Consider the following 19,152-nt stretch of genomic DNA (forward strand, 5'->3'; position numbering starts at 1 on the left):
TGATGTCCATTTTAATACTATCTGTGGTTTACTTTACTCTCTTCTTTTGGTTTTATGAGTCTTTTTGCCTTCCTTCGTGCATGGCCAGATGTTCATGCAGATGTGACTGTGTTTTAGACTTCTGGACCATGTGATATTTAATTTGTTGGATGTATTAAATGAGAAACAGAGGGAAATGGAGCTTGATGTGATGGAAACTAGTCAGATTCAATAATGTGACAATGTAATGCCCTTTTTCTGACATTCATAGTAACTGTTGTCCAAGCCTGCCCCCACCCCCAAGTACTTTAACCAATTTGAACGAGACACATTCAGTAAAAAAACAAAACAAAAAACACTGCAGGACGTTACAATGCCAAATAGGACCTAAAACTAACTACGACTATTTTTTCCACTATAAATAAAAACAGTTAATTTCATGGGTTCTTTCCATTTTGGCACACTAACGCATCAAAACCAGAGATTCAGAATCTCCCTCGTGTTCTGATAGGCGTTCATTCCTTCAGCAACAAGACGGGAGGGATAAAATGACTTTTCTTCATTTTCATTCCTCCAGTCATGACATAACAACCAGAAATAAATACATACACACACTTCTGAAATCAAATATATAAGAGCGTAATAAGAAAAGAAAAAAAATCTATGACAGCAAATGCAAGCCCCTTGGACATGAAATGATTGTCAGAGAACAGAACATTTTTCTATGGGTTATTTGGCACATACCACTCTTGCTATGAACATCTAGGTTATTTTGTACATCATATGACAATATCATACAATTTTGGTCCTTCTCTAAAACAATTATATTAACAATTTAGCACTGTGGTGCCTACAAAGAAACAATACTGTGGTATCTAAGAGGAAAGTAAGTAAATAAAATTAACAAATGACGATGAAATAAACAAGCAGAGAGAGACTTCCTCATTTTTGTGTATGATTTCAATTCATTTTCAGCATGATCAAATTGGGTAACCAATTACAATGGCTAGTGTCCCAGATAGCTCATTAAAATCACCAGTTGTTGTGCACATTTGCACAGTGAATATCATTCTCCGTTTAATCATTCAAAAATCAAAACAGCCTACTGGAACTGTTTATTTCCTCAAGTAACATTAAGCGTGGTGCTATTGTTGATTCTGCACTTCAAACTGAAACAAGATCAGTTTATGAGTTGCCCATGATAGGTGGGGAAAACCTGGAGACAATAGTGCACGCGCCTACTATGTTCCTGGTGAAATGGCACCACCTTGTGGGCGTGCAGTGCTAACGCAGTGCTGATGCTGCAGTGCTTGTAGTAGGTGGTGTACACAGACTTTAGAGACATACAAGTCATTAAGTGTCTTTACGAGAGCCTTATGCAGGGTCTCTGTGGTGCTGGAGTGAGCCTTGTGGACTTGGGGAGGATCAGAGTAATGCAGAGTTTCAATGCTGTTGAGAAGCATTCATCATGTCCTTCACATCAACAGGAGCTTAGCAGTGCTTTCTCTTTGACAGAGTCTTGCGAGACCCCTCACCTTGGGACAATCTCTACCTCCTCTCTTTATCCCTCACACACACACACACACGCACACAGACACACACACACACACACACACACACAAATGAACACATGTTTTCACACAAACACATTCTCTCTATCTTGAATGTATGTGACACTGAATTTTTCTCCGGGCATCCACTTCTTCTCACTACTCATGTCCACTCAGTCTCATGTTTCTATCCATTTGCGAAACTTTATGTTCCTCCTACTCTTCCTCCCACCTCATCTCTCTCTTGTCTAGATGTGGTTGAGCGGGTGAAAGCTGCTCGTCTCAGACGGTCCACCTCCCATGCTCAGCCAGGCCTCCAGAGAGTTCTGGGAGGGCGCGTGCAAAGGGTTGTTCTCAGAGAGAGACAGCATCATTGCATAAGCCTGCAGGAGAGAAGGGACAACTTTTAACAAGAGGAAGCTGCATGGTTCAATGTTTTCAAACTTTTCTTTTTGGTATAATTTCTTTATTTATCCTGTGACCCGTCAAGAAATGTCAGGACAAATCTGATTTACTATAACTTGCATCTTATTTCTGTAGGTTTGGCCACCATCTTTAATCTTTATTATGATTGCTTGAGTTTCTTGCATCATTGGAACCGTTTGTAGAGATGCTGCCATGTTCCCAGATCTCAAGACGTAATTAACCATAATTAGGTATCACTGTAAAATGAGACTACCCTTAGAAATGGTTTCTATTTAGTTGTAAACACTTTATTTTTAAAGTTTTAACACAAATTTTGATATACTGATGCAGGCTCACTGTTCAGCAAGATAAAGTTCATGCCTCCTACTCATTAGACTTACTAATGAGTTACTACCATAAGATTCTGATTGTGATTAACTGCTAGTAACTTATGTGAAGAGGCAGAAAGTTGAGGTAAAAGACATGAAACTTAACAGTATGGATAAATATGGGATCACAATTTGGCAAGGTCACTGTCACTGCCATTGATATATATTGTTTTATAGTTATGGCCTTTATATGGTTAGCCTTATTCTAAAGTGATATCCCATAATTATCATTGATTTCTTGTGACTATTCAGTGAAATGATGTTTCATTCAGTTGTTAAAGACGATCAAAGAAAAGACAAGAGCAGTTTACAGGGACTACTGTATGTTAGAAGGTTAAGTAATAGGAGAGAAGTGCGGGGGTAAGACACGGTGCTTTTTTGGCATTAACAACCTTTTCTCTTATAGAACATCTACAAATGTGAGAGGATCCATCTCATCCCTTATTTCTCTATCCACAGGATTCATTTAGTCCCTCCATACTTAGGTCTTAGGTCTTCTATCTATCCCTACCTCTTTAAGTGGACATCCAAAAGCCAGTCACATACCTGGGTTTTAGCCTGCCTGTACAATGTCTCTTTCAATGCCTCCGACTCTAGTGAAGTGTTAAATATGTCTTTAACGTCAAAGGGTTGCTCGTCACTGGCTGCTTTACGTAACCCATCCAGGCTCTTGGGAAAGCTGGGCAGACCCTCCAAGTCCAAAAGAGAGCCCTCCTCCTCTATACACCTGCACACCGAGGGGTGGATGGTAGAAATATGGCAATACGGATGGATGGATGGATGGATGGATGGATGGATGGATGGATGGATGGATGGATGGATGGATGGATGGATGGATGGATGGATGGATGGATGGATGGATGGATGGATGGATGGATGGATGGATGGATGGATGGATGGATGGATGGATGGATGGATGGATGGATGGATGGATGGATGGATGGATGAAGAAATGGGATGATAGATGGGATTGATGGAGAGTTAATGCAATGAGAGGAAATTAAAGTAAAATTAAAGAAGGAGGTTTGGGTGATAGGAAAAATGAGAGGAAGAGAAAAGGAGAGGTATGATTAATAAAGGGATAGACAGGTATAGAGAACAAACTTGAAGAAGAAAAGAGAAGAGAAGGAGCAGAAGCTGATCTAATATCAGCTAATGTGAAGTACTGATTGTTTTTATTTTGTGTTTGTTCTGTATGGGAACAGAAGTTGACATGAGGAGTGATTTCTGTTAAGAGGGGTGGTGAGTAGATAAGATATATTGTGTACTCTGACTGTGGTTGTTAAGTGTAGATGCAGGTGGACCGTACCCTGGACTATGTGCTTCTCTGTGTAGTCAACAAGCTCAGTACCTGCGAGTGTGTTCATAGCTCATAGCCAATGGAGCCGCCTCCGTCTCCTCCTCTTCCTCGTCCTCTTCATACACCCCTGTCGTGATGGGGGACGGGGATTCAGGCGCCTCATCATGAGACTTCTCTGTCAGGCTGCCTTCCTCCTCCTCCTCATCGTCACCCTCCACTTCCTCATCCTCTTCCTCCAGCCCCTGGAGCCCTAGCTTGGAGTTGGACAAACTGTGGCTCGGTGGGCACTCCTCCTCAGCCTGGTCCGATCTGCAGAGGGATCAAAGGTCAAAGCAGAGAGGAAGTGTTATTAATGTTTGTAAGTGTTTCTGAAACCGCTGTCTCTGCTTCCTGCAGCCTGTGGTGCTGCATACTCCTTGTGGGGGAAAAAAATAACATTGTTAAAGAAGCATAACTAGAGTTACTGCTTCACGGTTGTCTGCCTCCGCCACACAGACTAGTTTCAGGTTACATCCCTGTTTATCCAGGGTCATATAAAATATTAACCGTTTGTGTGAAACTGTCATAAATGCTGTGTGAGGTCCTTGAGTTCTGACTCATGCGTTTTTGAGGTCACACTGACCATTGACCTTCAAAAATGTCATCAGTTCATTCTTGATTCTTAATGAATGGCTGTGATGAATCTGAAAAAGCTCTGTCAATGGCGTTATGGCTCTGACTGAAGTAAAATAGGATAAAAAAAATACCAAAAGTCCACCCAGCCAATCAGAGAGGACAGAAGGGGAACAGAGGCTAGTTATAAGAGAAGTGGAGGGATGTATAGAGGAGCTCAAAAGGCTTGTTTTAGTTTGTTCTCTGGGGTCTATGTCCAGTCTGGAGTTGGGTGGCTATTACCATTTCCTGACCAAGCTTTAAGACATGACTCATCGTGGGCAGAGAGAGAGAGAAACATAAATTATCTGTTGACAGCACGCACAGTTCAACTCCAGTGTCCACACAAACAACATGGGCGCTGACAGCGCGTGTTCAAACGGCCGGCACATGATTAATCGGTCGGCTCCTCCTCAGAACAAGAGCAGGAGATGGACTTCTTCACAGTGGCTTCCCTACACTCGTACTCTGTGTGACTGAAGGAAGATGATGGCTGCTCTGCAAATAGGCTATCAGCACACCACCATTATGACCTGCCATCTGTACATTTTCCAGCCAGCAAACCCACACAACTCCCCCCACCCCCACCCACGCCACATTACTCCCCCCCACCCAGACCACGATGTCATGGCTCATGATATCATTTCCTTTGGGACGGCAAATTTACCCCTTCCAGTCTTTGCCACACAGTGGACATTTATCAAATCAGACAGGATTACCTCTGGGAAGGGGTGCACAGGGACAGTATTGGGTCACACACAGTGGGTGGGTAAATGCAAGAAGGCAAACTTTTGGAGGGTTGAAGAGGGGGGGAGTGGAGTTCTCCTCTTTCAATCTAGATTAAATATCACCATAATCAAATTGCAGGGCTGTTTGGTGTGGAAAAAGGCCATGCCTGTGTACAGAGAGAGAAGCGTAGCTCTGACATAGGGGGCCCTGGGTTTTGTCATTTAGTCTAAACACGTCAGTTGGGTGTTTGTGTTAGCGGGCTAGGCCTATGGGTATGGCCAGTGGATGGGGGAAGAGCTCCATCATCAGTGGATCTCCCAGATAAATGTCTCAGCCTGAGTTCCCCCTCAGGGTCCAAACTGCCAGTCAGAGGAGCCCAGTCCCTGACGAGGAACTGGCTCCAAGTTTAGATTTATCCAAACCATGGAGCTCAAGCCATGGCCTAGGTCCTTGTTCCAGCCCTAATTATGACCTGGATTATGGTCCCGAGGAGACAGATACCTCTTAGTCCTTCAACGCTGGAGAGTTGGAAACATCCAACATCCAAACCCCCTAACTATTTTGTCTGAAGCTTCTGACGTCCCCAGCTTGGAAACTAGTCAAACAAAGTTTTCATGTGAAAACAACAGCTACCAGGGGCTTTTATTTTGACTGGCTATGATGATGAAAAATGGGCTTAAAGGAGAAACTACATTGCGAGGGCGGTTAAGAGCGATTACAGATAGTCATCCGTGAATTTGTGTTTGCATACGCCGTTTGACTTCAGTCACTCAGAGGGAGAATAAACAGTGGGCTGTCTGGTGGGAGGACAGAAAGCATAACACTTAGTCTGAATTACAGATATTAAAATGTCAGGCCAGTTTGTTGTGGATGACACTCAGTATTGATCCCAGATGGCAGAGGGGCTAAATTGCCACTGGGTCCGCTGGCCATAATGCATGTTGACAAGAGGGAGGAGGGGATGATGGAGGAAGAGGCAGACAGAAAATGAGACTACCACAAAGGAATTCACATCACAAATGAGAGAAAAATGAAGAATGTATAGAGTGAGAAAAAAGAGGACAAACCACTGACTGAGGGAGAAATATATTTCATCCTCTGTCTCCCCCCCATCCTCCCTTTCCCGCTTCTTGTCTGAAAACTCTGAGGCTACTAACTCTGAAAGCATTTCAGGACTTAAAAGCAGGAGGCTAGTTTTCTCATTCACTGACCAGAGTGGCATTTACGTTTAAAAATAGTCCAGGCTCTTTCATCATTTTACATAAAAGTCATGGTTTTTAGAGTACAGAAAAAAACACAACATGATCACTCCTGCCAGAGTTACTGGTGAGCTCTAATAAAACTTTACTTCATACTGGAAAAACTTTTTCCAGGGTTTTAAGTTGTACTATGCACACATGTACACAGGAGAATTTGAAAAACATTTTGACTTGTTTAATTTTTGTAGGTTTAATTTGAGGCACTGAAAAGCTGCAGTTGAATGAACAGTTTTTTTTTATGTGTATAGGTTTTAATGTAGTCGGGAAGTTGGACACAGCTCTGATGCTGGTGACTATTGCCAAGCATCTTCAAGCCACTAGAGAGCACTGTGCATCAAGCATTAGACAGTTTACACTGCATGCTGCTCTGCACATGGGAGAAGGAAGGAGCTGAACGTATGACATGCTGCTGTTACTTTAACTTGGTCAAATGCTGCGTCTTCCTGCATCTCCGCACTGATTTGGACTATATGCCCTGATAAGATGAGAAGGATCAAAAAAGGTTCTCCAAAGTGAGGTAATTCGTCTGTTCTTACATCTTTAAAGTTTGGTTTGAGGTTAAATTTAGGATGAGGTTGGGGTAAGAATAAAAAACTTGGCACAGCAAGTAGAGGGGCAGGCTCCTGGATCAAATGCAATCACAGAAGGTTTCTGCAAAAATCTAAAAATCTTCATACAAATGTGCTCTGTGCAAAACCGTTTTTTTTTTCTTCTCTTTTTTTCGTTACCTCTTATCCATGGAGCTGGAGGCCTGGTTCATCTCACTGTTGGAAATGAAGTTGCGGATTTCCGAGAAGTATGAGTCCTCCTTCTCATCTAAAAGTGCATGATTGTCTGGCTCGGAGTTTGGCGAGGAGATGGTGGTTCCTAGGTTGGAAAGCATCCCGGACTGTTGGCTCACTGTTGGGGAAAGCGTGCAGACACACACACACACACACACACACACACATAGACACAGAGACATAGACGCACATGAACATGCACACCAGCCACATATACATACACACAACCAAACACAGAGGAATGATTAGTTTGATGATCATCAGACATACATAATAGATGAGTTTGAGGAAAATACAAAATATCATGAGGTTTATTATGCACATCAGTCAAATTTTAATACAAGAAAAGCTGAGGGTGTGGATTTTTTTGTGTTAAAACTCTGTCAAACTGGGTCCAACATTTTTTTTTTTTTACTGACAGAAAATGTTAATGGAATTTTGTGTGAAGTACAGTGGCAAAAGACAGAAGACAAACATGTTACATTTCATCCCTGTACAACCCTCCTCTCGTATCCTCAGAGACATAAAGGAGAATGTCACAGTTAAGGTAATTGAGGACATGCTAATTTGCATTTTTAGATTCGTGTGTATGAGACAATCAGAGCTGAAGTGAGCTACGCTGACTCCTAAAAGACATGTATCAGAGGCTTTCCCCTATTCTCGCTCCTGTGACAGCACTGGCCCGCAATTCTCAAATAATCTGCCCTGATCAGACACGCTGTTTACTAGCAGCAACCAGCAGAATGTTCAGGCACACTCTCACACAGGAGTTGCCCAGTTTAACCACAATCTTCCTCTGCAGACCAATGTGTAGTCAGACTCAAAGCTTTACTTTAAACCTCATATTTTGGTGACATTTATAGGTTTAGAAAATATTTTCCCTCCATGCTGTTTTAATTCAGCTCTCTCTCTTACAGGTTTTATAACATTGCTCTTGGATATATCCCAGTGGTATTTAAGGGCAAAGGATGGTGTAATTTACAGAATATAAGAATATCCACGTTTTGTTTAAGCTCAAGACAGTGGTGGAGTGCAGTTAAACAACGAGAATACACTCCAAAAATACTTTTATATCAGAAGGAGCCCGTCAGTATTTCCTCAGCGTGTATCTCTTTGCAACTTCAGCACATGCTACTGTTTACTTCAAATTGACTCACATTTAGGAATCGGCAGTGTTCTCATCAAGGATACATCAGGAAACATCTGGTCACTCTGCCACAAGGAACTTGTTTATGAATTGCCTCTTATTAACACACTCAAAAGTCAGACAATGGCATTCTTTGGTATCTGACAAATTTAGTTTGTGCATTGGCGATGTCACAGCAGTTTCCAGCTCCACTGAGGACAAGCTGCATACGTCCATTGCCTAGTTTCATTCGGGTGTCATTCTGGATTTAGAAATGTCAACACAGTTGTGTAGCACGGATCACTCAGATGTAAATGCTTAACCGTGCAATCACTCAGTTCAAACAGTTTGTTTTTCAACCTTCCAGAGGGGCGTACTTCCATCATGGATCTGAAAAGGCTGATTTTGGCAGTGTAGTAGGAAAAGCAAGTGTGAATACTTTAATTAAGTGGTTTTCCCACTTTAAATCATTCACAACACCAAACTAAACATTTATTGAGGTGAAGATTTAAAATTTTCCAAATGGGTAATGCGAGCCATTCATTATCCAGTCCATTAACATCACACAAAATACCCGGTCCCTGTTTAATAACTGCATTGCCGTTCTCACAGCCTCACGTTTCGCACAGAAAACTGAGTCATGGATGTTGCAGACTCACCAGGAATGTTCTCGTGCTCGTGCTTCTTGAGATGGCGGTCGAGGTTGGTTTGCTGACCAAAGCAGCGGTTGCACAAGTGACACTTGAAAGGTTTCTCCTTGTTATGGATGTTGCGAACGTGGCGTTGTAGGTTGGATGAGATGCTGAATGAGCGGTCACAGTATTTACACCTGCCAACGGAGAAGAGAAGGATGTAAAATGCGGTTTAAGAGCCAGGCAACGTGGTATAGTGAGCACAGACTGCTTTCCGACCACATAGGAAGGGAGCGTTCATGGTGATTTTATTATCCACTGGCAGAGGTGCCTAAGGAACTCCTTCACACTCACACTATTTGTAAAAAAAAAAAAAGCTCAGATTTTTACAGAAGGAACAGGTTTTTGGACAATTTAGACTTTGTAACTGAACATAAATTGTTCATTAACTGCAGAATAACAAAAAGACTGTAAGCAAATGAGTTCTGCAGAGTCAGTGAAAAAAATTATAATAATTTAAACTTTGTAGTAGTTGTGATGCCATTGTAGATTTTTATGTCTACTTTTCAATATTGATGATGTTTTTATCTAATTTTCTCAACACATGCACCACTCCATTCCTTCAATACAGAGCAACGGGCAATAACTGTCTGTCACAATCACTCTCACTGATAAAGCAGAAGTCTTATAGAATAATAGAATACCTATAGGGTTGTTCCCCTGTGTGTGTCCGCAAGTGTCTGGTGAGGTTTGCCGAACGAGGGAAGATTTTCCCACAGTACCTGGGGGTAGAATGGATGGATGAGAAGACATCATAAACAAAATATGTATCTTAGCATGAGTGCAAATAATAGAATATAGTATCATAGTTGTAAACACCTGCACCCCGGACACTAAGCAGTGGTGGCTGGATTGTTTTACTCCAGGGCTACAACTAAGGAGGATTATCACATTTACTCAGCAGCTGAACCAAACAGCTGAGTTTGGCTACTTCGTCTATCTGTTTCTGTTCTGAGCTGAACAGAAGGAGGTCAAAGAAAGTTGGAGCTCAAAATGTCTCAGTGGCTAATGTCTGTCTTCTCTGACAGGAGACTGATAATGTGAAACTCTCAGGAAGAGCCTCCCCTGTGTGAGGTGTTGACTAGCTACACTGTGTTATTGGTTTTCAGATGCCATCTCAACGAACCTGCAGGCGTAGCGCTCCTTGCCCTTGCGGAGGATGGCGTCAGAGAGGGATGGTGGTGGTGAGCGGAAATTGAACAGTGGATGAGCTGAGTGTTGCAGCGAATTGGGCGGCGCATCAAGTTTCAGAGCACCAAAGCTCTCCAACTTCTCTGTCATGGTCTCCATGGCTGACATCTGGGGGGGAAGGAGCATATGGAGATCCAAGTAAGATCCAATACACACATATGCATAGTATATATATATGTGTGTGTGTGTGTGTGTGTGTGTGTGTGTGTGTGTGTGTGTGTGTGTGTGTGTGTGTGTGTGTGTGTGTGTGTGTGTGTGTGAAAAAAGAAAAGAACGCATTGAAAACAATGACACCATACCAGAAAAAAGAGGAGCGAGTGAAAGAGACAGAGAAAGGAAGCTTTGAGGAAGCAGTATATCAGAGGTTAGCCCTGTTGTTTGTGCTAAAAGCAAGTCACCTCCGTGACCTGTAACACATTCACAAACGCTCAAGTACCCTGCTCCATCAATCCTGTCTACCTCTTACCCTCTTCTACCGAAGCTACAGTTGCAGGCTGGCAAACTGGTTAAATGGGGCATTCAAGAGCCCCAATTGGAGCTGTACAATTTAGTTTGAGATACCCCCAACTGATAGGTGCTTCCCCTCCCCTAGAAGCTTGTGAACAAAGGCGGCCAGTTATGTTGGAGTTTATTTGCCAAAAACAGCTTACATCCTTCCTTTTTAGCGAGTACGGGACGGGAGAGACACAGGGACAGACACTCCGTCTCGACGTGTTTATTCGCAGTCTGAGAACGGGTGGAGGGGGGAACGGAGTGATTCCGTCATGAGACTGAATTAGAGGTGGCATTGTGTTTGGATCACTGGGAGGATCGCAGCTCAGACACTCTCATACGGGAGGTTTCTACTGGGGAGCCTGTGAGAACATCCTGGGGATATTGATCACTTGTTTGAATTCATTAGTAAACACTTTAACAATTATTAATTAAATAATGTACATAGACTCTATCGTGAGAATTAACTCACTCTCCTTTGTGTCTCTCAGAGACATTGAAGGTCATAGGTATTCTTCCCACTCAACAAAATGAAATTTACTGCAGATTAAATGCAATAAAACAAATCAATGCAAACTTTTCCTCCATCACTCTTTGGAAAGACATAATACACACATGTAACATCCTATATGCAAATGCATGTTCATGTGTAAATCTATCTTTATATGCACATGCATAAGTGTGTGTATTGCAAAGTCACAGTTGATTGAGGACACAGATTTCCAGGTCAGATTAAACCGCTTCCCCAACGAGAGCCCCCCATTCTCCTGGACACAAACACAGGATGTCCTTGATGGACACGGTGCTATTATCTAGCCAGCCAGCCAGCCACAGAGAAAAAACTTGGAGGGAATTGAGTTATTAGCTGGCCTGTGGGCTCGCAGTACATGAAACAATGCCACAACTAAGTTTAGCGTGGCCAAGAGAGGTAGTTTGTTACAATTCAAACGGTTATTATTCTCCCTTTTATTAATACTATCATTCCTTGTAATCAAGATTTGTAGAGGCAGGGAGGGTCTAGGGACAGTCAAACAATATGACTGATTATCAAAGGGGCTGCGATAACAGACTGTGTCTTCTGAAAAAGGTAGAAGTGACGAGGTACACAGGCGCCATTCAGTAAACAAAGGAAGAAATCATACAGAACCCTTGAGAAAATAACATCAACACTGTGGAATGATGGTGCATAGGGCCCTATCAATTCAGGTTGCAGCAGCGTGGGAGGCAGGAGTGAGGTATTTTCACATAATACATGGTTTGAAAATAATAGTTGATAGCATCTGGGAATAATCAGCCTGTATGCAATACCTGCAGGTCAATTCCCCTGTTTTGCATTCCCTTGCTGTAGTTTTTGTTCAAAGTGCATGTACCATTTACTGTTTCTATCTAAAATTACACCAAGTGCTTCCTAGATTTGCAGTGTGTGTGTGTGTGTGTGTGTGTGTGTGTGTGTGAGTTGGAAACCTACCTGTGGATGGAAGAGTGGTGGTGAGGGCCTGAGGAACTTTTCCTTCAGAGCTCCTACAGGGTCGAGTAGCTTCCTCTTCTCCACCCTGCTGGACCAACAGCGAGGCAGAGGGTTACGTACCAGGGTCAGATTCATCCACAGCCTCCAACCACACACTAACCACCAACTTCAATGTGTTCAATATTCAACGTGTATACAGAAAAGCTGCGATTGAGAGCGTAGAGAGTTAGTTTCTAGTCTAATCGGGGCTGAAATACCTGTATATGGGGTCCATGAAGAATGCTGAGGGTTTGGCGTAGTGCAGGGGTGGAGGCTGGTGAGGCTGTCCCTGGGGCTGCTGGTGCTGGGAGATGGAGGACTGGAGCAATGACTGAGAGTGGAGGTGTGGAAACCCAGCTGGGGTTTCATCCTTGATGGAGACCCCCTTCCCGACTCCATAGAGGTGGTTCTTTCTATTGTGTGGCTCGGCTGCCACACCATTATGACCACCTCGGCTCCGGCTGCCAATGCTGAGGTCCAGTGGCTGCTCTTCACCGCTCGGTAATGCTAAAGGTCCACTACTGCTTCGGGTACTACTGTTGGAGTTGGAGGCGTTTGTCGGGGTGGGAAGAGCTAACTTGGTCTCCTTGGGCTTTGTGGTTAGATCAAACGGTGACTCTGCTGTGGGAGCAGGAGCCCCTGGCGCACCAGAAACTAACTTGTGTAGCTGCTCGCGGGGCGACTTGGGCTCTGCCTTAAAGAACATGTTAGGATTAAGGGCGCCGCGGTCAGCAGCGAAGGGATAGAGGGAGTTGTGGAAGTTGGGCAGGAACTGGAAGGGAAACATGGAATGGTAGGGCAGTGGACCCATCTTCTTCTCCTGATGAAGACCGATCAAACCTGGACCAAAATATTTCTCAGCAATAGAGGCGATGGCTTTGATGGAATCTGTGGTAACTGCATTGGCGTTTGTAGCAGCGGGTGGGAGGGCCTGTTCGTCAGGTGGAGGGAAAAAGGAGTGCTGGGATGATGCAGAGGAGAAAAATGGACGATCAATTGTGAGGTTTCCTGAACTCGACACGGCTGCTATCAACGCACTGTTTGTGTCTTCTAAGTGGGAGCCTTCTTGACTTGACATAGTCCCAGAGGGCTTCCTCCTTTTGCCGCTTCGTTCTCGTTCGCTCTCCCCATCGCTCTCTAGGTCAGAGCCGTCACCTGAAGCAGTACCAGTGGTGGTGTCCAAATCTGTCCCACTTGTGGTATTAACGTCTTCAAGATCACTACCATCAGACATGTCTGCCATCTTAGATTTTGGCTTCGCTTCGCTACTAGAAGTCAAATCCAGTTTGTTCTCTTTCTCTTTTTCTTCCCCCTGACTCAGACCGCTGCCTCCATTGCTGTTTGTTGAGCTGACCAGGGACAGCGGAGGTGCATCCAGGGGACTCCGAGGCAGCTTCACCTCCTGACTGCTGCTGCCCAGCGGGCTCTTTATTAACGGACTGGCTGGCAATAAAGGTGGTCGTGGATACAGTGATGGGGGGAAGATACCTGGAAAACCATGTGGGAGTGATGGGAACCCATGAGGTCCTGGGGAGAAGGGCAGGCCAGCGTGAGGGTGAGGTCGGGAGGGAAAGTAGTCAGTGAATCCTAAACCTGACTGATTTAAACCTGCGAGGTGGGGGTGATGGGACTTGGCCTTGGCCATGATGGGACTAGAGCTCATGGGGATGCCAGGGTTGAACATCCCTGCAGGAGAGCCGTAATGGTTTTTGCCCTCACAGAAGCGACGATGCTTGTTGAGGGAGGAGGTAGTGCTGAACAACTGCCCACAGTCCTTGCACTTGATCTGGGTACGGCAATCAGCATGCATGCGCTTGTGGCGACAGAGGTTTGAGAACTGGGTGTAGGATTTGTGGCACACCTCGCCTGGGGGAGCAAAAACACGCAGCCCATCAGGGCCTGGTTAAACCCATTTTAACACTGTCTCTAACTGTGTATACCAAATCAACTTCAACACACACAGCACATCTGAATCAAAACTGATGGTGAAATGACATGAGAAAAGGAAGGGGGCTGCTCTCTGTCAATACAACCATAAAAATCACTTGTTCTGCAAACAGAAATCCTTCTTGATCCACTGTATAGCACTGTGATGTATTTAGCATTTATTTCACATTGTGATGTATTTCACTGGCAAATCACAGAACACATGCAAGTAAAAGTCAAAACATTCATGTGTATTCAATTACTTCAGAGAAAGAAAAAAACTAATTATGTATCAACATTATCTTTTCTTTTGTTTTCTAGGTAGTCTCACATAATCGAAGCCATATGTGATAAAGATTTGTTTGAAATTAAAAAAAAGACAGAAGTGAACGGGTCAAATCTAATATTTACTGTGCATAATAAAATTAATAAGGAACACAAATATGTAAACAGGGTCAAAAAGTTGTACATGGAGGGGAAAGAAAAGAGCAGGATGTTGTAGAGGTAGATGAGGTAAAAAGAACAGAAGACCATAAAGAATAAAGCGATCAATAACTTCCAAAACTTTCACTTACAGATAAAGGGTTTGACGCTGCTGTGGATGTGCTTATGCTGCTTGAGGCCCGACGAGGTGGCGAAGGTCTTGCCGCACTCGGGACACGTGTGAGCGCGCGCTCCCACGTGCTGGGAGCGGATGTGGCGCTGAAGGTTGCTGGGATCTGTGAACACCTGAAATTTGAAAAAAATGTATGGAAATATAAATGTAAGTAAATACAAAATATTGCTTTTGTATGCATTTGCATTCTCATTGCTTTAATCTATTCTTTCCGAATGACTATATTTACATCCGGTACCGTTGTGGGTTAAAAAACAAAGACCAGCAGAATTTCTGATGCAGATAATGCCTGTGTGTCCTGTGCACAACTTACGTGCCGGGTATGCTGTACCTTATCACAGTTTTCACACTCAAAGCGCTTGCCGCTGTCATGTGACATCTGGTGACGGATGAGGTTGGATTTCCAGTTGAAGGCTTTGGGGCACTGGTCACACTTGTATTCCCTCTCCTCTGTGTGGACTATCATGTGTTGGCCCAGACTTGATGAAGAGAGCACAAGTAAGTTCATCAGTGAATTCAACAAATCATGATGGACACTGAGGTGTAGTAGAAGATGTCGTCACATGTCTCCATGTACCTGTATTCGTTTGGGAAGATCTTCTCACAGTCTTTACACTCGTGGATCGGCTCATCGCTGTCCTCGCGTTCCTGTTTGAAGTCCTCTCTCAGTGTGTCGAAGATGGAGCCCCCGCTGGAGCACGAATACTTCTGGTGCCGCCGTAGCTCAAGCGTTGAGGAGAACAGCTCATCACAATCTTCACAGCGGTACATCTGCTCATCTACACACACACACACACACACACACACATACACATACACATACAGCCATCAGACAAATCAGCTCACTGAAATACATAAGACACATTTGATAGGAATAATACAAATTCAAATGTTTTCATGGTTTTGTTAATTTTGGTGTGTTTGACGTGTGTAACTGGTAACAATTTATTTATTCCCCTAAACCATTAAAGAACATTTATTTCGTATTAATCAACATAAATTCAATTAATTAATTAAATCTACATAAATAAATTCTTCATAAACCAGATGTAGATTCCCAGAAAGGGAGACATGGCAGCAGCTGATACTTCTTATAACTTACACTGTTGCTCTATCTACTTTGCATGTGAATAATGAAACGAGTGAGTGAGCGACGGGCACCCAAGTGTCTTCTCTCCCCACAGAAAAAAAACAGTCGATAGCACTCAGCAGGAGCAACAATCTACTATATATCAGTGTGCTACTTACAGCTTAACAGACTCCCATTTAAAGAGCAGAAACAACTATCCTGCAATTGACATTCACATAAAATGGAAATCAATTAGCAGTGACATGTAGCCTTTATTAACACTGTTAATTGCTTGTTAAAGCAAGTCTTTGCATGAGACTGTAGGTGTAATAGCGCACAAGGGAAATGGTAGGGGCGGGTCTTCCCCTTCCATGTTGATAACCTTTACAATACTTCTCACCACCAAGGTCAAACGCATAAAACTCACGCCAGCTTTTTCAATAGCAAGTTCCTGAGTCAGACGCCAAGTTCAACAGATCAGGGGAAAGCCCAGCGGAGTGTCTTTGTGCAGAGGCATAAATGTGTGTATGTGTGTGTGTGTGTGTGTGTGTGTGTGTGTGTGTGTGTGTGTTTATGTGAGCTTTTCCAAAAAAGAATGAGCCACAAGGAACAGAGGTAAGCAGGGCCACAGTGGCGCCGACCCCATGGTGATTTCAGCGCCAACCTGCCATACCCTCTTTGCCATGACCCAAGCAGCCAATGCCTGAGTCCCCCCCCCCTCAAACCTCCACCCCCAGGTGTCCCCACATGCCATGCACACCCATCCATCATTTCAAGCAGCACTAAATGGGTTTATCCAAAATGACTTACAGTGCATTGCTCACCTGTTTTCTACTGCATGTGACCGTTTATCCAGCTGGAACTTCTTGGACACATTAAAAGGGCATTAGTGTAGCAACATCAGTGTTTCTAACCTTGGGGAGACGGATAAATGACCTTCTGCTCAATGGGCCATTACATTGAGCTCAAATACTAAACTAACTAGCTCACTGTGACACCAGTGCACATATTTCATGAGGAGTTGGTTGTGATTTGCTGAGAAGCTCAAACTTCGCAGATCACCTTAAGAGCAGTTTTATGTTAGGTGGCTCATACACAACTACAATAAACTTTACAGGATTTCTAATATGAGAAAATGTGTGAGTTAAAGAAAGTGCTTGCAAACTCCTCTTGCAACAGGAACATGGGTGTTGAGGTATCATCGGAGTGGAGAGTCAGGTGTCAGGGTCAGCGAGGATGCACGCAAATGAAAGAGCTTGCGTGCGTACATCAGCGTGCCTGTGTTTTTTCAGTCAGTCTGGTCTGGGCAGTTGGGTTGGGATGGGGCTGGAGGTGGGGGTGGAGGAGTTATAAAGGGGAGACTAATAGCTCTCTGGGAGACGAAGGGAAGCACAATTATGTGCAGTTTAGCAGCTAATCTGGGAGCATGGGTGAGGTCTCGGGGGACTCCTCAAGTCCTCTACTTCAAATTCCTTTCCGATAAGCCAGACACAGAGAGCAGGGCTGCAGTGCAAAGCTCCCACTCAGCCTGCGACCTCTCTCTCTCTCACTCAAACAAATACATGGAGACAAGCAAACCAAACACACATTCGTCCCTATAGTGAGTGGACCTCCACTGTCTCGCTTTGCCCTCCTCTCTATTCTCCTGTCTGGCCTCCAGACAACAAACACCTCAAATTGCAGATGAACTGTATTGCTTATTTTTGCAATACACAACGCCAAATGCTTTGGCTCTGACACGCACATTCTGGCAGGTGGAAAGTCTCCCTTTTCCCCTCCGCCTGCCTCCCTTTCTTTATATTTCACATGCGTGCACACAGAGGAACTGAACAAATCATTTACAAGTCGCTCCATCTTTGACACACTCCTACAACATGCCAATCTGGCTCTTTTCAATGATCTAGCCTGCTTTGAGCTCCCGTTTCCCCCGTCCCTTTGGCATGGAGAGCTGTGCATCATATAAAGGAGGGAGGGGGTTGGGGGTTTGAGGGGCTGGTGAATTGCTGAACATCGCACGAACATCTTGTTCTGCTCCCACCATTTTATAATCAATGACAAGTAAGAGTAATCAGATTTTTTTTTCTTTGGGTCTGTGGTTCCAGTTAGACTGGAAACACAACAAAACAATGTTACCTGACAACAGCAGTTCGCCACAATAAGTCCAAGATGTTTAAAGAAACACAGCGGAACTACGGCCCCTTTTACGCTTAAGTGAACTTTGAAAGAAAAGCCCGGATCGACATTGAGCAGCTGTCCAAGTTAGATGATGAGATAAAATATTGAACATATTAAGAGTGGCGTATAGAGACACGGTTGAAAGGTAGTGAGCGCAGTGAGTCGGGTTACCCACTCAGGGTGAGGGTGGTGGGGGGGTGGGCTGGGTGACGCACTTTGTAAGGTGAGCCAATTTGCAGCAATAACAGTTTGTACAGCCACAGCTCCAACGGATTTTAGTCTGTTAACGGAAACGCAATAATAATAATAATATTTTTTTAAAAACCACTGAAATAAAATCATTAGATGGAGTTTAACGCGAAATTAATATTAATTGACAGAACTGAGAAAAAAAACGTACGCTAAAAGACTGTACTCATGACAGAAAGCGATTTCAGGCTGACATCATTCGTTTTTTTTTTTGAATTAAATAACAATTATTCAACAATAAAATTAGATGAGCCTATATATGAAAACAAACAAAACAACAACAAAACAAACACTAAATCCTAGAATCCCTTAAATCCTTAGAGATCCGTTAAGTCCACTAAACCTTTCAGAAACGCTTCTGTTGAATTTCTGGGGAAAACTGAAAATTTGACTTAATAATTCGGAAATATTATTCTCATTAATATATTAACATGTGACCGAAAAATAAAAAGCACAAAGTCTCAGCCTAAAGGTCGCGAGTGCTGCTGCAGTCCATGATGCGACCGGTTTATTATGATGTTTTCTCTTTGATCTTATTTCCCTTTATTAACAGAAAGGCTCTACTTTCGTCGGATGGATTAAATGCCAAAAAACACCGTCAGAGTGTTTCAGGCAAAGAGGCCGATCACACTGCAACACAGTGAGAGGACAATTCAGACCAGACTCTTAGGCTTCATTATTGGCAGGCTTATTCTAAGTGACAGGTCCGCTCCGGCCTACGGCCAGATGCTTTAATGCGGGATTTAATTCCATCTTGGACGTTTGCGGATAATTAACGTTCTTGAAGGAAAGTGGGGAAAAAGAAAAAAAAAGAAAAAAAATCTTGGATGGACGGACGGTGTCTTTATGTCGCCGACACATTAGCCGGGTTACAGAGTGTGCTGGCCGCCAAAGCAGCACAGGATGCAGGTTGGAGTTTGTTTAAAATGTGCGCTAATGACGCGCATTAATCTTACCTTGTAGGTTGGGTGCCATGGATCCCTCGGGGAAAACACCGTCCTTCATATACACTAAAAGCTCCTCCCCTGCTTCAATGTCCCGCACTGCTTTATAGTAAATCTATGG

At 43.7% G+C, this 19,152-nt stretch overlaps 1 protein-coding gene across 1 annotated transcript in view; it reads right to left on the bottom strand.

Annotated features, from left to right (window-relative positions):
- Nucleotides 1-1,777: 1,777 nt before the first annotated feature.
- prdm16 (PR domain containing 16) overlaps nt 1,778-19,152 on the bottom strand; it is a gene marked incomplete at its 3' end in the record, with an annotated part of 172,804 nt that continues 155,429 nt past the window's right edge. The window contains exons 5-17 of the mRNA XM_083975148.1: nt 19,044-19,146; nt 15,172-15,373; nt 14,926-15,073; nt 14,554-14,707; nt 12,271-13,918; nt 12,014-12,101; nt 9,989-10,161; nt 9,507-9,584; nt 8,830-8,999; nt 6,991-7,162; nt 3,675-3,932; nt 2,870-3,050; nt 1,778-1,912 (exon numbers count right to left, since the gene is read on the bottom strand). Coding sequence (XP_083831274.1) covers nt 1,778-1,912; nt 2,870-3,050; nt 3,675-3,932; nt 6,991-7,162; nt 8,830-8,999; nt 9,507-9,584; nt 9,989-10,161; nt 12,014-12,101; nt 12,271-13,918; nt 14,554-14,707; nt 14,926-15,073; nt 15,172-15,373; nt 19,044-19,146 — 3,510 coding nt within the window. The remainder of the gene's footprint in view (nt 1,913-2,869; nt 3,051-3,674; nt 3,933-6,990; nt 7,163-8,829; nt 9,000-9,506; nt 9,585-9,988; nt 10,162-12,013; nt 12,102-12,270; nt 13,919-14,553; nt 14,708-14,925; nt 15,074-15,171; nt 15,374-19,043; nt 19,147-19,152) is intronic.

The sequence above is a fragment of the Trachurus trachurus genome (genome assembly GCF_905171665.1).
Source record: "Trachurus trachurus genome assembly, chromosome: 7".
Taxonomy (NCBI): domain Eukaryota; kingdom Metazoa; phylum Chordata; class Actinopteri; order Carangiformes; family Carangidae; genus Trachurus; species Trachurus trachurus.